The following is an 18,297-nucleotide window of genomic DNA, read 5'->3' on the forward strand; positions in this document are numbered from 1 at the left end:
GATTCCAGTACCTGGGATCAGAGAAAAACTGCAGTGAAGGACACAGTAAATCAGTGTTTGACAGCCTTTACTCCATTCTAGGGACTTTCATTCATAATCCATGTTACGTAATGGAGAGAGCAGCTGGAGTTCCTAATTCTGGACTCGGTTGCACCCTTTAGAGTTAACTTAAAATGAGGGCTTTAGTCTTTAAATAAAGAAGTCTATTAGACTTTATTGCAAAATTGCAAAGTACCCTTATTTCTTTTGGCATCATACTAATAAAATTACTACTAAATATAATACAATAGAACCGTGATTGATAAGTAAACCAAAAGCCTTTCGCTTGCATCAGCATACAGTATAGGTATTCCATTCAGAGCCTCCTGTGCCACTATTCCTTCTTATCAATTGTCGGGCTGGTATAGTTGAAGGTTGCAGGTGCAGGGCAACTTGACGTACCTAAGCTCTAATAACGAAAGCCTGACACCATCGCCTTATAAATGTCGAAAGCTAGCCCTATGTTAAAAAGGCCAATGTTGATACTTACCCTAAATATCTCTTTATTACTGAACTTTCAGTGTTAGACACATAAGCTAAGCAGCATAGCAAGCCTTTGATGAACTTCACCAAATCTATACCAATGTACAGTCAATATGTAGGGCATTTGATCAGGTCATCTCTTTTGAGATATGTGAATAAAGGGTTGGAGATGAAAGTCCAAGATTCTGGAGTTCTATTTGTTGTACTCAATCTTAAGGTGACCTTGACACCATGTGCCATAATATCTTTTCGGACAGACTGACCATGGCAATTGGATAGTCGGTGATTTCCTTGTTTAAATGTTCTTAAATGTTTAGGACAAATTATTTCTTCCCTAGCCAAAGCTGCATATGAGGCCACAGAAGTCTTCTCCCTCTCATTTGATCCCTTTAGAATTAGTTTTTTTAGCTCCCAGTTATTATTCTTGTCCAGTGTTAGTCCTATGTTGATGATACTCCGCTCAATATCAAATCAATTAGGTTATTATAGTTTGTTAACATCTTGATACCTATTTTGAGAAAGTAAATATATTGATAGCAGCCAGGTCCTTCATTTCAATGGAGCTAAAAATCACCTTACTTTCTTTCATCTAATGGGCCATCTTGCTTTGCAAAATGTGCATACTCCCCCTCCAACAACCTTATGAGGCTCAGGTGGAATTTTTTGCACAGCTAAAATAAATGTGCGGTCCTGTTCATCTGTGATATTATTATTCCCTAAGAAGCAATTTCAGTTGTAAAAAATTGCTTCTTTCAACTGGCCCAATTTTGGCCTTTTATGCCTTTTGTAAACCAGACACATAGGGCCTCATTCTGACATTGGCGGGCGGCGGAGGCCGCCCGCCAATGTCCCGCCGTCAGAATACCGCTGCGCGGTCAAAAGACCGCCGCGGTTATTCTGAGTTTCCCGCTGGGCTGGCGGGCGACCGCCAGAAGGCCGCCCGCCAGCCCAGCGGGAAACCCCCTTCCATGAGGATGCCGGCTCCGAATGGAGCCGGCGGAGTGGAAGGGGTGCGACGGGTGCAGTTGCACCCGTCGCGATTTTCAGTGTCTGCTTGGCAGACACTGAAAATCTTGGTGGGGCCCTGTTAGGGGGCCCCTGCAGTGCCCATGCCATTGGCATGGGCACTGCAGGGGCCCCACGACACCTGTTACCGCCATCCGGTTCCCCGCCAGGAACAGGATGGCGGTAAGGGGGTCGGAATCCCCATGGCGGCGCTGCCTGCAGCGCCGCCATGGAGGATTCCCTAGGGCGGCGGGAAACCGGCGGGACACCGCCGGTTTCCCGTTTCTGACCGCGGCTGTACCGCCGCGGTCAGAATGCCCAAGGATGCACCGCCAGCCTGTTGGCGGTGCATCTGCGTTCCCCGGCCCTGGCGGTTTTTACCGCCAGGGTCGGAATGACCCCCATAGTTCCCTAATGTAGTGAGATTTACCAACACACCTTTTTACTGTACTCCCCTTTCCACTGACCTACCCAGATGGCTAACCGAGAAACTGCATAAGAAAACAAAAAACGAAAAAAGGATGGGGGCAACAATTAAATTAATTTCAGCTGCTGATAATTACTAGCCCATCATTCAGTTCCAGAAAGGTGTCAGTCATATGCAAATTAAACTTGGTGTTGTTCCATTAAGGACAATCAAGGCTGAACTCCTAATTCAGGACCCCTCTAGATGGAAAGCAAATTACCCCAGACCAAATTCAGCTTTGCTGGGCCGCACCAGTGAAGTGCAGCTTGAATTCTATGACACAAGGAGCCATTGTCCAATGTCTCGGGCCACTATTCACGCTAAGGGTGTCACTCATAGAACAACAAAAGTTTGTTTGGTGGGGTATTTGATTTAATCACAGTCACTGGTGATAATAACTCAGGATGCATTCCAGTCTACCGTTTTGCGACCAACTTATAAGGCCACAGACGGATCAGCCATATGCATATCAGACGTGGTCTTGCAATATTAAAACCATTAAAGATGGGACCACCATGCCAGATCCCCTCTAGTTTGGAAAACAAGCCACCTCAGACCATGTTTAGCCTTCCTGGGTCTCATCAGTGATATGCAGCTTGAGTCCTATGACACATCAATCACAGGTCTTATGTCAACGGATATCCGTTGCATTAGGGGTGTCTAACTTAAGAAACATGATGGGTGAAAATGCTTGAGTTAATCTCAGCCATTGGTAATTGCTCAGGCCTCATTGCACTCGAACATTGTGTTGCCCACTATGCCGTTCCAGAGAAGGAGCAGCCATAATAAATGAGGCTTGATCATGTATAAACAGTCCAGCCTGAAATGCATTCTAAAGAAAACACAATTAAGCCCATATTGGATTGCATTTGATCCAAAACTTGGCAGTTCGCCTATCCTTCCGACTCATGAGAAGTCACCATATATCTGAGACCAGGTGACATTTCCTCTAGGTCCCAGTTCCGGACAGAATCAACTTTAATCTACCATATTTTCAGATTTATTCCGTTTCGATCTGTTAAAAGTAGCAACCGTAATCTTCTGACCACCCCCTTCTCTCAAAGAAAGGTGGCAGGGGCATTTCTTTTCCAGTCAAGTCCATTTAGATCTATGGAAACTGCTTCTCTCAAGTTCTTTTGAAAAGAATTAAAAAGTCACCTTTTTGCACATTTGCTGCCACACACAGTAATATCACTAACACTAAAACATTACCTGGCATTTTATCAAATGTGTTCCAGCTATGCTGACAGTAGAAAGTGAAGGTCATTTTACTGTAGTCCATGTGCTATCTCACCCTAAGCGCCTAAAGACCTCATCCACATAATATGCCATGCTTTGTCACAGGTCTCTCCATTCTAACACGGGGGAAGCACTCCCATGATTATTTTTAACCATATATTCAGGCGATGAAAACGATATATATGTAGTTACAAAGACGTCTCCCATTGCCTCCTATGTTTATTCTGTATGTGCCTAACTAAATTGTGGAATATTCCTACTTTTGAACTAAAAAGGCATGAGGCTGGGCAACACAAAATGTATTAACACCCCCTTTCTACATGAATAAAAATCTAGAGAAACTAATTCAGATTTTTCATGTCATAAATTTTGCTAACATATTTCAGCACTTGTTGAAATATTGGCACTTTCATCAGAACCATGGCTCAAATTTACTAAAACTTTGCATTGGGTTTGCATAACAAAGGAGACACAAATTCAGTTCAACATGTTGTGGTGAGATTTACTTACAAACGTCATGATTTGCATTGGAAAGATACCCAAATTAAAGCAAAGTAGTGTTATGCTCGACTTTGCATCAAGGGGGGGTACGATGCATGTCACGTGGGCGTTCCTACGTGCACATATACTGAGTGCCATACACATATATATTGAGTGCCATAGCTTGGATCATATTTGTATCTGTTATTTACAGCATTTTGAAATGGCGGAATTGTGGTGTGAAGTGTTATATGAAAAGTCAAGTTAGTATTATGGATGCTCCCTCTTCTATACTAACCACAATCTACCTCACAAGGCAATACATCCTTTGAAGCTAAGGAGGATTATTCAGATCAAGGTCCAACAATGTAGGGGGCCTGCTCACCCCTAGTCCTTCCAACAGACTCACTGGGACAACATTATTTACAATTCAGAAGAAATTCACCTGCTGTCTCTGGCATACTGCCCCTTTATAAGCTAAAGTGGACCTGAGGGTGATTTAGGTAAAGGTTCTGCACCAATAGGATGGCTTACAGGCATCATTTACAAAAACAGCCTGATCTCTAGTGGCAACAAAATCCACTATTCAGTCATGCTATCACTAGTCAAACAAGTCCATCGGTGCCTTGTGTGGTTTCGTTACAGTAAGCACTTGTTTGCAATGTCTCCCAATTTTTTTTTTATCATTCACCTGTCTCTATTAAAGGCTCCATGACACTCAAAGGGATTCTTCCTGTATACAGATATATGGAAGGAGGACATTTCCTTTTTTATTGTGGTTTTATTAGAGGTTTCTTGATATGGGAGCGGGTTTTTCCCATGATCATTTCATTTTAAATGAAGTGCTATTAAGTGGCCACTTCTGCAACAGATGGCTTAAGGACACCAGTTACAGCAACAGTCTGTTCTCTAATAGCAGTCATTAAATTAGCACTAAATACAGGAGCAACAGAAACCGTGCGAGCCAGTTGCACTTTTTAGTGTCAAGATATGAACACCAACAACTAACAACAAAGAGAAAAGGGAGTACAGTGCTTAGCGCAGATGACTATGTTACAACTCTGTGCTGAGGTAAGCCAGGATTTGTATCACGAATGGTTTCCTATTGGCTGCTTATTACCTGACTTGAGTTGCATGAGAGTGGTTAGCATTTCCCTTGTATGCGACATGGATGCGCACAGCATTTTGGGCAGCAGCACGCCAGCAGTCCGATGGGTCTTGTCGCCGATGCAGTCTGCAAATGATTCTGATCACATTGCACGCGGGACAACGAAGAGTTAATGGTTGCAATTGTGCGCACTGCTTGAGTCACTTAAGCCTGACCAATGCACCCGGGGGTGGGGAGGGGCTGCAAGGAAGAACCGGGGAACAGGAGTTGCTTTTTTAACACATGGATAATTGTGTGCGCATGTCTGCTTGTACTTGTGCCTGTGTGTTTTGCTACGTGTGTTAACTAAAGTGAGCACCAACATAGCATTCCCCTTACCTCGATCCATAGCAGTATCTCGTCCTCGCCGGTTCCGAGCAGGTGACTGACTATGTGACAGGCACTCTGGTGCCTGCACAGCGTGGGGCTATTACAGCTATGCCACGTGAAGGCCCCGCTTCAGAGAAAACTGCTCCCTGGTGGCAGCCGTGTCCTCCTCTGGCTGAAGCATTAGCCTGGTAAAAGCCTGACGTGATCAATACGTGCATAATGAGAGCGTGCGATTGATTCTTACCGCTGGGGCTTCTGGGGCAGCCATTAGCCAGCTTCTGACCAGAGTGTGCTGGTGTGTGGAGTCTGACAGAGCTGTGATCTCTCTCCTATCGCAGATCTTCGAGAGCATCGCCCATGAAGAGGCCCCCCAGGCGCAAGGAAGCCGGAGGCTCATCAGCTTCTCCCTGGCCGGTAAGGAATTAGTCTTCTGCTGCTATGGTGGGCATTCAAGGCTATGTTTTAAGCGATGGAATGTGTCCGCGGAAGGACACTGCTATCATGTATCGACAATGGGCGTCAACAGGAGCCCTAAATGCGGTGTGCCCTCATCTGCCCTTTGTTCAGAGCTACAGTGCACCAAGGTAAACAGGTAACATTATTGAGCCTAAAGACGATTTGTGGCTGAAAAAGAATATTGCCCCCAAACGAATTCTGACTGTAAAATGTGTAACAGTATATACTTCATCTTGCTGTTATTTTCTGAAGGGTGTGGTTCTAAGGTCACATCACTGTTGCTCAAGTGTCTTTCCTGCAAGTTTACGTACATTGTTGGTTGTTATTTTTAGTGCTTGGTTAATGTGATATTCAAATATATTTGTAATTTTTGGAAAAAAAACGTTTATAAACAAAAATTCTAGCAGCTAGTCATTGAAAAGACTTAGAATTGTGTACTGAATCCGGTGAAAACATCAGTAATAACCTTGATTAATAATTCTCAGAATATGCAATGACCAAGACTCCTTATAAAAGTGGTCATTTTCTAAAAATGTGTTTGGACTGAGTGCTTTGGTCTGGTGAACTTCCGTCCTGCAGTGCATTACGCACAGTCTACTACAGCACACTGAGATGATTGCTTCAGAAACAAACTTTTGAATTTACAATCCAAAATATACTGTGTTTATAATATTATAAAAATAAAATATATAATTTTATTATCGGAATTGTTTGAAATTTGTACCAGAAGGTGTTAGGATTTTAACTTAACAGAGATATGACTTTACCCCTTCGATCTCAACAAACACATTGGTGTCATTCATTATTTTAATTACTCACACATTAATGTCACTTATTGCATTTGTGAAAAAAATGTGATGCAGATTATATAGACAGTTTTTTTGATTTGTAAGATAAAGATGGAGTGTGGGTCTGTGTGCCTTCTACAGGTCACGGGTTTGTATCTCACGGCATTAACTTAAACTTACATATTTGTTTCTGTTAATAAATGCTGAATAATTTAACCGGGCAACAGGGGCACCTATTATTTACAGTGCTGTCGATTAGGGCTGCACTGCTAAACTTCATCTCAGGGACATCTTAAGGCTTTTGGGGGATCTCTGCCAAACACATTTCGGGGGGCCCTTTTCAGACCAGGTTTGAATTTATAATCCAATTTCAGCTCTTTCATGCCCTCTTTGGCCAGGTCAACGACAGCGCACAGACACCTCCAAATTCTAAGTGTGTTTACATCCAACGTTCAGGGAGAGTGACGTGTTCATTCAATATTCCAACGCAGCAGAAACTTACTAATACAACTGCAAATAATTTCTGTGATACCCTCCAATTTCTCATATGTGAGGTCCCCTGTTTTGAACTAAAGCACATCTTTTTATTGATGTTGCATGAAACATAAACACATTTCCCTGCAAAATGTCTGTAATAGCCTCTCACATATCAACCACATTCAAAATAAATTCAAGAAAAACTGTATTTTTAGCAGAGCTGTTTAAGAACTATTCAAGTCCTTCCGGGCAAGACTTTCTGCAGAACAGAACCTGCCCACAGCCTACCTTGCCCATGCCTTAAAACGTCTCTGCTTCATCTTACATGGCAGGTGGGCACAATGTGCCGATGTTAGCGGTGTAGGTCAGTGCAGAGGAAAGCTCTGCCCCTATTCATCCCTTCTACGTGCACACTGTAAATGAACATGGGTGCAGAGGGAGGTCAGGTCCTTGAGTCATATGATAAACACAGAGCTAATCAATCGATAGTCAGCTGCAATTTGGAGCAGATTGCCAAGTTTCCGAACCTGCCAGTTTCGACTAACCGAAATCCAATCACCCAGTATGAGGCATATACAGTCATGTCGCCATTTTATACCCCTGATGGGAAAAAGGGATTCTCATCTTTCAACAGGCCCCCACACGGTATCCGTCTGTGCTCTAGGGCTCACAACCCCACACGACCAAGTTACACCAAAGAAGGAGTGGAGGGCATTTATCTTAATTTGTGCAGGAAATGTACTTTATTTATGAGTTATTAAAGTGCTAAGACGATGTCTCCAGGATAACCTTAAGGGCTAAGAGGAGGTTATATGCATAAAGAGATGTGTGATGAACATTTACGGTGCCCTAGGTGGGATACAGAAATCAAAATATTGCATTTAATAATTGATATTCTCAAAGAAGTGTATAGATGGTTCTTTATTTCTTGCCTATTTTATGTTCACAAACTATGGAAGAGACCTAGAGTAGTGGTTTATTGGGGCCACGGTCTCTCCCTCAGAGTAAGGCAGTTGTTCATGCACTTTCCATGTGTGTAGTCCCAGTTTACAGCCATTCCAGTCTGTTCACGTTAATGTGGACTTTGCATTTCCTGAACTTAAGCTAACTTGCCTGTCCCATTTTTTGATGTACTTCTCTATGCTTGTGCGAGGCAAAGAGACTCCTGTGAGACTCCCCGTCTCAGCGTTGCCGAATCGGAAGCAGGTAGTGAACCACTCCTTTCTAAAAAATTATATGGACGATTTAAGGTTGGGCTTGCTTGAGTCCTACCTTTTAGCTGCTGTTTCTTAAAAAACGTAAAAAATCAATTTCCCAATAACCCTGCATTTAATGAGTCACTGATATTCCAGGTAAAGAGGAGGGGAATCAGCAGTATCATTCCAGTACAAACCGGGGTTTTCTTCTGATTCAGGATAACGAATACTGCAAAAATGCTACACTTTTCACCTCACAAATATCACCAGATTAAACCTGGTGAAGCTAAGTAGGAAAATACCACAACATTCAAGTCTCTCATCTGGGAGTATAGAAAACATGCAGTATTATTGCATTATCCCCAGGGGCTGGGGAAGGGGACTAAGGCCCGTATTTATACTTTTTTAGCGCCGCATTTGCACCACTTTTTGACGCAAAAGTAGCGCAAACTTTCAAAATACAATTGTAATTTGTAAATTTGCGCCACTTTTGCGTAAAAAAATGACGTAAATGCGGCGCTAAAAAGTATAAATATGGGCCTAAATCTCACATTTCCCAACTGCAAAATCAATAAGCTGCAGGGTGAAGGAGTGAGTTTACCAAGGTTTAAGATGAACTGTTTCCATGAGGAACAGGGTCAGTACTGATCTGCATAACAGGTAATAGGTTGCAGTGCTAACCCAAGTGATTTCCACAGGTTAGACTGTTTGCAAGTATTCATTCCTTTACTTTTTGGGGGTCTGATTGCCATTGGTATACCTGGAAATTTTGAGACTGGCTCAGCTTTCCAAACCTACTACTGCTATATTTGTTACTTCTGAAAAGTAATACATTTGCACCTATTGAAGGAGTATTTATATGGGTGCAGATTTGCCTAGTTCTCTTCCTAAAATGCGAGCAATGACAAAACCGATGCATACATAGCAGATCCAACTCAGGGCCCTAAGACCCAACTTTCAAGCCAAGAATGCATTTTAGTGGGTGTCAAACCCCAAACACCCTACTGAAACCATGCCCCTGTCTGTCCGAACTGTGTCTGGTAGTTCTCCGTGGGAACTCATGACTATGTTCACGTACAACACAACATCCTAGTGTCCCTCCCCTGGGACCAATTATTTTAAATGTATTTTCATTGTATGCACTTTTCTTCGTCTCTGCTGCAAGAAACCTTGATGGAAGAGTTGTCAAATCAGTGCATGTGGGCAGGGGTCCTTGTTTCAAATCCTCTCCTTCTCAAAATCATTTTATAAAGTGACTGGCAGCCCCATGTACTAAGCCCGAGTTGCGAATAGAAGAGCCCACACAGGCAAATTAATAAGGCAAGGCAAGCTGAAGCCGAGCCATGAGTCTGGCTCAGCTCCAAAAGTCTGTTCACAAGCCGTGCAATGAAAACCTTTGCATTTGTATCGTGCAACAAATATTATATAAATTGTGAAACAATCTCTTCAAAATAAAAAAAAAGTACTTTTCTAACATGTGAAAGAGTTTCACCTTAGTCCACCAGATTTTATACTGCTAAGACAGACATTTATTAAAAGTGATAGGTTTTAGACACATTCATGCTCGCCCCTAATTTCAATGCACTTAGGGCCAGATGGAGCAAAGGTTTTTACCCATTCTGTGTCTATGGGAAAAAGTGTTCGTACATATGGCCCTTAGTGAACTAAGAGGCAAGTCAGTAGTCAAGTAAACCCTAAAGGTGGTCAGGGTTCATATTATCGATGGAGCAACATTATAGTCTATTAAATCAAACATAAGATGTGCTTGTACAGTGCTCATTCTGGACTTGAGTATTTAAATGGTCACACGTGTGATAGTAAAAAAAAGGAGACTCTGAAATAAAATATTTGCCTACAATCCCACAATTTGGACAAGCAGAGAAGCCCATAGTGATTCCAGGTTATCCAGTTTGACAATTTGAAATTCATTCACCAGATGGGTCTCTCTCTCTTTCTCTCTCTTTCTCTTTTTCTCTCATTTATACCAACGATCATTGTCTTTCATACTTGACTCTGGATGAGAAAAAAACAACTTAGAGATAGCAGACCTGCCTCAGGGTTCTGAAGCCCAACTACCAAGCCGAGAATGCATTGCATTTCTTTTCGTGGTGTCTCCCCCCCAAACAACCCCCCCACACACACACAAAAGCCACCGCCTGATTATCCCCAATTCTGAATTTAGTTCTTGGCAGCATACACTTTAAATATTGCACATGGAAGTAAAGCACAGGGGTGCAGGATTATCTTTTAAAATAATTGGTCTGTCATATTTTTCCATCACTAATGTAGTTTTTGTAAGTAGGAGCAAATCAAAGTATCAATGAGCATAAAGCAAGTTACCTGCCATTTAATATTTATGAAAAATCTATAAAAAAACAAAAAACAATGTGATCAATTGAAGTGTCTGACGGAGGCCTCTTGCTCTGCTGAAAGCACACAGTAACCACCTTGACATATATTGTAGGACTATACACGTATCACATCCAACTGTTCATTTATAAAGCCAGTTAAAATCTTACTGCCATGCATCAGTCAGTTAATTGAAAAATCCTGACTGAATTATAAAATTATGAATTGTTGTACAAATATTACTACATTTTCAGAAATTGTATCACATCTTATTGACAGGGGAGGAAATGTAGATTGATTGATGTTTGCAAATTTAAGTGCACTGGTATCCAAACTGTGCACCCTGGCATCTACAACAACTGTTAATAGCTGTTGACAGGTACAACTACAGGGTAGATAAAACAGCCACATTTTAAGGGACTCAGGGCCATATGTATGATGATCAATAATTGTGATTTGCAAATTGTGATTTTAACCAAATCGCAATTCAGAAATCGCAATTACTAATGTATGAACATTTTCATGACTATTAATGAGGTAGGTCACAATTGGAGGATTTAATGCAGAGCGCAGCTAGTCTGAGGCCAATAATGTTACTCTTTGTATGTGTGAGTGAATGTGTATTGAGGCATGAGTGGGGTTAGCAGTGCAACTCTAGGAATGGTGTGGACACATAGGTGGTCATTCTGACCCTGGCGGTCTTTGACCGCCAGGGCGGAGGACCGCGGGAGCACCGCCGACAGGCCGGCGGTGCTCCAATGGGGATTCCGACCGCGGCGGTAAAGCCGCGGTCGGACCGGCACCACTGGCGGGCTCCCGCCAGTGTACCGCCGCCCCATTGAATCCTCCACGGCGGCGCAGCTTGCTGCACCGCCGTGGGGATTCCGACCCCCCCTACCGCCATCCAGATCCCGGCGGTCGGACCGCCGGGATCCGGATGGCGGTAGGGGGGGTCGCGGGGCCCCTGGGGGCCCCTGCAGTGCCCATGCCACTGGCATGGGCATTGCAGGGGCCCCCGTAAGAGGGCCCCTAAATGTATTTCACTGTCTGCTGCGCAGACAGTGAAATACGCGACGGGTGCAACTGCACCCGTCGCACAGCTTCCACTCCGCCGGCTCGATTCCGAGCCGGCTTCATCGTGGAAGCCTCTTTCCCGCTGGGTTGGCGGGCGGTCTGAAGGCGACCGCCCGCCAGCCCAGCGGGAAAGTCAGAATGACCGCCGCGGTCTTTCGACCGCGGAACGGTAATCTGACGGCGGGACTTTGGCGGGCGGCCTCTGCCGCCCGCCAAGGTCAGAATGAGGGCCATAGTCCAGACGCACTGGCTTCTATACAGGTGACAACACTTTGGGGCTTCTCAGGCTGGGTATAGCTGGCTTTTGGAGAGGCAGCCAGGGGATTTCATTGTCGGAGTTTGGAGGACAGGAGGAGAATTGCGGGACTACCTGTCCCATCAGAATTTTTAAAAGGGCCTTTTCTTCAGAAATGCCCACAGGGTTTGCACTTGTTTAAAGCCCTACCTGTGGCCTCTCTCACATTTATGGTGCGGGGGTTACAGATCACTGGGTAATGTAGGATCCAACTAAGCGACTTTGTTGGAGCTTAGTTTTGGCAGAAATCCATGATCCTTGTGGGGTAACTGGCACCTAGTAGCTCACTGGTAAGGTGGATGAATGAAGGGTGAATGAAAGCTTGAGTGCGCCTGGAGAGACCTAGGGTACCCTGATACCAAAATTTGCTTGTGTGGGATGTGTAGGAAGTGTTACCGTGCCTTTGGGAATCTAGAGCCAGATTTTCAAACATTTTGCAATGGGTTTGTGTCACTTTTCAGATACAGACTCAACACAAAATCCTTTTTCGTATTTACAAAGGAACGCAAATAGTTTTTTGTGTTGCTTTGAACAAAGGTTGGAACAGAGCATTACACGGCCTTGCATTACTTTGCGTCAAGTAGGTGTTCCTTGGATGGTGCGTGGGCTTTACTGTGCACCTACCCATGGATTTTAACCCCTTCGCTGCTAGGCCTTTTCCCCCTCAGGTACCAGGCCTTTTTTTGGCTATTTGGGGCATTTCGCGCTTAGACCCTCATAACATTTTGTCCACATAAGCTACCTAAGACAAATTTGTGTCCTTTTTTTCCAACATCTAAGGGATTCTAGAGGTACCCAGAGTTTGTGGGTTCCCCTGAAGGAGACCAAGAAATTAGCCAAAATAAAGCACAAATTTAGTTTAAAAAACAATGATGGGAAAAAAGGGCTGCAAAAGAAGGCTTATGGTTTTTCCCCTGAAAATGTCATCAACAAAGGTTTCGCAGAGATAAAATCACCAGCTTCCCAGCTTTCCTGAACAGGCAGACTTGAATCAGAAAACCACATTTTTCAACACAATTTTGGCCTTTCACTGGGACATATCCCATTTTTACTATTTTTGTGCTTTTAGCCTCCTTCCAGTTTGTGACAGAAATGGGTGTGAAACCAATGAAGGATCCAGGAAAGCTAAACATTTCTAAAAGGTAGATAAAATTCTGAATTCAGCAAGGGGTCATTTGTGTATGTCCTACAAGGTTTTCCTAGAGTAAATAACAGGTGAAATAAAACAAAATATTGAAATTGAGGTGAAAAAACTGCCATTTTTTTTCACGTTTTATTCTGTAGCTTTTTACTGCGATGTCAGATTTTTTAAAGCAATGTACCGTTACCTCTGCTGGACACTTCTGGTTGTGGGGATAAATAGGGCTTGTAGGCTCATCAAGAACCTTAGGTACCCAGAGCCAATAAATGAGCTGCACGTTACAATGGGTTTTCATTCTATCCCAGCTATACAGCAATTCATTTGGTGAAATGTAAAAAGTGAAAAATAGGTATCAAGAAAACCTTTGTATTTCCAAAATGGGCACAAAATAAGGTGTTAAGAAGCAGTGGTTATTTGCAAATCTCTGAATTCTGGGGTCTCCATACTAGCATGTGAGTTACAGGGCATTTCTCAAATAGATGTCTTTTTTACACACTGTCTTACATTTGGAAGGAAAATATGTAGAGAAACACAAGGGACAATAACACTTGTTCTGCTATTCTGTGTTCCCCAAGTCTCCTGATAAAAATGGTACCTCACTTGTGTGGGTAGACCTAATGCCCGCGACAGGAAACGCAACATGGACACATCACATTTTCCCAAAGAAAACTGACGTGTTTTTTGGAAAGTGCCTAGCTGTGGAATTTGGCCTCTAGCTCAGCCAGCACCTAGGAAAAGCTACCAAACCTGTGCCTATTGTAAAACTAGACACCTAGGGGAATCTAATATGGGCTGACTTGTGGGGCTCTCACCAGGTTCTGTTACCCAGAACCCTTTGCAAACCTCAAAATGTAGCCAAAAAACACCTTTTCCTCACATTTCGGTGACAGAAAGTTCTTGAATCTGAGAGGAGCCACTAATTTCCTTCCACCCAGTGTTCCCCCAAGTCTCCCGATAAAAATGATACCTCGCGTGTGTGGGTAGGCCTAGTGCCCATGACAGGAAATGCCCCAAAACACAACATGGACACATTACATTTTCCCAAAGAAAACAGAGCTGTTTTTTGCAATGTGCCAAGCTGTGGATTTTGGCCTCTAGCCCAGCCAGCACCAAGGGGAAACCTACCAAACCTGTGCATTTTTGAAAACTGGACACCTGGCGGAATCCAGGATTTGGTGACCTGTGGGGTTCACACCAGGTTCTGTTACCCAGAATCCTTTGCAAACCTCAAAATTGGGCCAAAAAACACTTTTTCCCTCACATTTCGATGACAGAAAGTTCTGGAATCTGAGAGGAGCCACAAGTTTCCTTCCACCCAGCGTTCCTTCAAGTCTCCCAATAAAAATGGTACCTCACTTTTGTGGGTAGGCCTAGTGTCCGCGAAAGAAAATGCCCCAAAACACTATGGGGACACATCAAAATGATCAAATACTAAACTACCTGTTTTTGCCGGGGAGACCTGCATGTTTAGTCCTGGGCTCAGCAGCCATATAGGGAAACCTACCAAACCCAAACATTTCTGAAAACTAGACACCAGAGGGAATCCAGGGAGGTGTGACTTGCATGGATCCCCCAATGTTTTCTTACCCAGAATCCTCAGCAAACCTCAAATTTAGCCCCAAAAATCACATTTTTTCCACATTTCTGTGTAGGATCACCGCACCGGGACAAATTTCCTACCACCCAATGTTCCCCTCAGTCTCTTGGTAAAAATGATACCTCACTTGTGTAGGTAGGCCAAGTGACAGGGAAGAGCCAAAAACATGTCAAAATTAAGGGGAAACCAAAGCGGGTCCAAAAGGGCAGTTTGATAAAAAACACACTTTTAGGCTGACAAGTGGGGCCGAATTTTTATCGGTGTAGATCAGACAATGCTGGGTGGTAGGAAATTTGTGGATTCCTGCAGATTCCGGAAGGTTTCATCAAAAAAATGTGGGAAAAATGTGTGATTTCCAGCAAAGTTGGAGATTTGCAGGGCATTGTGGGTAAGAAAATGGTGTGGGGTAAATGTGAAGCACACCACCCTTGAATCAACCAGACGTTTAGTTTTCAGATGTGTCTAGGTCTTGTGAATTTTTCTAAATAACAGCATCCCAAAGCCCATACAGTGCAGCCTTCACCATTCCAAGTGGGGCAATTTTGAGAGTTAGCCAAGCTCTCATGGCCCAAATGTAAAACCAAAACTCAAAATAATCAAATGTCCTCTTGCTTGCCATGGGATAAGATGTTTTAGTGTGCGGCGGGAAAGCTGAAAGACTGTTACCCTCTTCAGTTGGGGTGGGGGCATAACCAGGCCCATACTGGTTGGTAGCCACTACCCCACTATATATATATATATTTAAAATCCCTGGCATCTAGTAGACTTTCTGCCCCCCCCCGGGGTGTGGATCGAGGGTAATTGCCCCATCTGCCCACCGATGAGCAGATCAACTTTGGCCCCATTTATTTGTGGTGGTATGGCCATGCCCCCACCCTCTTATTTTGAAAAAAAATCTTCCCTGGTCTCTGGTGGGCTTTCTGCCCCCCTGGGGGGCAGATGGGCCTTCCAAAAATAGGCCGATCTGCCCCCAAGGGGGGCAGATATGGCCAACAATAATGTGCCCCCATGGGGAGCGACCCTTACCCAAGGGCCTCCCCCCCCAAACAAAACACACACATGCACCACACCAATCCCTGGTGCCCGGGGCAGATTGGCCTAATAGCAATAGGCCGATCTGTCCCCAAGGGGAACAGAAATGACCTAAAATAAATCCCTCCGCCCCCGGGGAGTGACCCTTGCCTGAGGGGTTGCTCTCTTTGCGTGAAATTGGTGCAAAAAAAAATCCCCGGGCCTAGTGGTTTCTGCCCACCTTGGGGGCAGATCAGCCAAATATAAATAGGCCGATCTGCCCCCAAGGGGGGCAGAAATGGCCTAAAATAAATTTGCCCCCAGGGGAACGATCCTTGCCTAAGGGGTCACTCCCCTTGCATGAAATTGACGCAAAAAAATAAAAATCCCTGGTGTCTAGTGGTTTCTGCCCCCCTTGGAGGCAAATTGGCCTAATAAAAATAGGCTGATCTGCCCCCCAGGGGGACAGAAATGGCCTAAATTCAATTTGCCCCCCAGAGGAGCGACCCTTGCCTAAGGGGTCACTCCCCATATATAAACAAATAAAGTAAACAAAAAAAACATATCCCTGTGTCTAGGGGTTTCTCCCCTCCTTGGGGGCAGATTGGCCTAATAAAAATAGGCCGATCTACCCCCAAGAAGGGCAAAAGTGGCCTAAAATTAATTTTGCTCCCAGGGGACCAACCCTTGCCTAAGGGGTCGCTCCAAACATATAAAAAAAAATGAACAACCAAAAAAATATCCCTCATGTCTAGCGGTTTCTGCCCCCCCCGGGGGCAGATCAGCCTAATTATATTAGGCCGATCTGCCCCCAGGGGGGCAGAAATGGCCTAAAAATAGCAGCCGCTCCCCTTATTCAATAATAAAAAATAAAATAAATTCACTGGTGTCTAGTGGCATTTCTGCTGCCCCATTGCATCAGAAGTGCTGAGAAAGACATCAAAGGAAAGGCCTTTCCTTTCCTTTGATGCCCCTCTAGGCCTCTGCACGTAAAAGCATTTCTCCTCCGATCCTGCTGGAAGCTGAGCTTCCAGTGCAGAGGGTTAGGTCCTCAGATGCCACGGGGGGTTGGAGGGGATGGGGGTAAAAGGTGAAACGATTCCTCTTCCATCCCTGCCCAGGTGAGGGGGGGGTGCGAGGCCCCCGGGGGAGCACTATAGCTTCCCCGAGGGCCCCTACTTGGATGTAATGGTTACATCATGGGCACCCGAGCGGTGCTGCCCAGGATGTAACCGTTACGTCCAGAGTACCCAAGCGGTTAATACAAACCCCTATCTACAAAGACTTGCAGACACAGGTTTGTGCCAAAATGATGCACCTGCCTTGTACAGAGTAGAAATTGCTTTATTTTGCTTCGCTATTTATCATTTCATATGTGCTGAATGCTGCAGAACTCATGCAAAGAGAAAATAGCCTCAATGGATACTGTTTGTGCAGGAAGGGATCCCTTCTTGTACAAAGAATAAGCCCAACTGGCATGCTTTTATAACAAAAAGCCCCTAATGGAGTACGAAAGGATGTTAGATGCCTCAACTGCACATGCAAATTGACTTGATGATATACAGCTGAAATGTCCAATACACTAATCATTACTCCCTTACCCTTACTTGTCAGCATCTCAGATATATTAGGTAGTGGTTTCCTGTCCACCCAAATATTTTTATTTAGGTCATACAAGTCTGTACATAACCTAATCTGGTCCCCCTTCCTTTGGTGCTACTACAGTCAGTGACAGCCATAATGATTCTTCAGTTTGCTCAATATACTGTTCCTGCAATAGTTTATATAGCTCTTTTTTAGAGGTACTCTCATCATGTTAGGAATATTCTTCACATTATGGCCAATCGGTTTAACACCATCTGTCACTATTGTTTTGTGAGAAAAACCTTTTAATAGTCCCAATGTTTCACAAAACACTCATGGGTATTTCTTTACCAAGTCATTCCGATCTTTCTCAAGTACTTCCCCAACTTCTTGTCTCTCCATCGCCATTGCTGGTTCTTTTGCATTTGGACTTATTATTATATCCAAATCCTTTTGATGACACCATCCCAATAAATTTGAACCATAGTCTGTAACATATACTCATGCATAAACAGCTTCTCTCTTTGAAGGTAATCATCATCCAGTCCATTCCTAGAATCTCTATCCTTCTACCTGCATACTCTATCCTTCTACCTGCATACCCAAAGCTTTTTTTTTAGGTTTACGCGATTGTGATTCTTCAATGCAGTTCTATTTATTTTCATACTTTTTTTAGATATAAAAGCAAATAAACTTCCCAAGTCCACCAACACTTTTATCAATATATTGTTCAGGAATATTTGACAATGCATTTTTTCTAAAGGATCATTACTCTCCAGTTTCATTCCTTATAGTTCTATTACCTTTTCACTCTGTGAATTATCACTTTTCCCCAGATCTTCCCTTCCTGTCTCTAGTGTTAAGATTAACTCCTCAATACTTTCATAATTATTGAGAATCCCTTCTTCAGTCACCTGTATCTTTCTATCATCCTTGCCATCGACCTTTGTCCTGCATACTTTAGCAAATTGACCTCTCCTTCCGCAGTTCCTGCAAATTATGTTTCTTGCTATACACATCGTGCTGGAAGCAATATGCCCAGGAGCTCCACACTGAAAGCATTTTATCTCCCTCCAATTAGTGATCCTTTGTTTTTCATCTCACTCAGCTTTATTTCTGGGACACTCCAATTTTTTCTTC

The 18,297-nt window shown here is 43.8% G+C and overlaps 1 protein-coding gene across 1 annotated transcript in view; it reads left to right on the top strand.

The window, feature by feature from the left end:
* HECW1 (HECT, C2 and WW domain containing E3 ubiquitin protein ligase 1) overlaps positions 1-18,297 on the top strand; it is a 1,026,664-nt gene that overhangs the window by 627,231 nt on the left and 381,136 nt on the right. Inside the window, exon 7 of the mRNA XM_069216002.1 lies at positions 5,528-5,603. Coding sequence (XP_069072103.1) covers positions 5,528-5,603 — 76 coding nt within the window. The remainder of the gene's footprint in view (positions 1-5,527; positions 5,604-18,297) is intronic.

Source organism: Pleurodeles waltl, chromosome 2_1 (genome assembly GCF_031143425.1).
Source record: "Pleurodeles waltl isolate 20211129_DDA chromosome 2_1, aPleWal1.hap1.20221129, whole genome shotgun sequence".
In the NCBI taxonomy this organism is placed as follows: Eukaryota; Metazoa; Chordata; class Amphibia; order Caudata; family Salamandridae; genus Pleurodeles; species Pleurodeles waltl.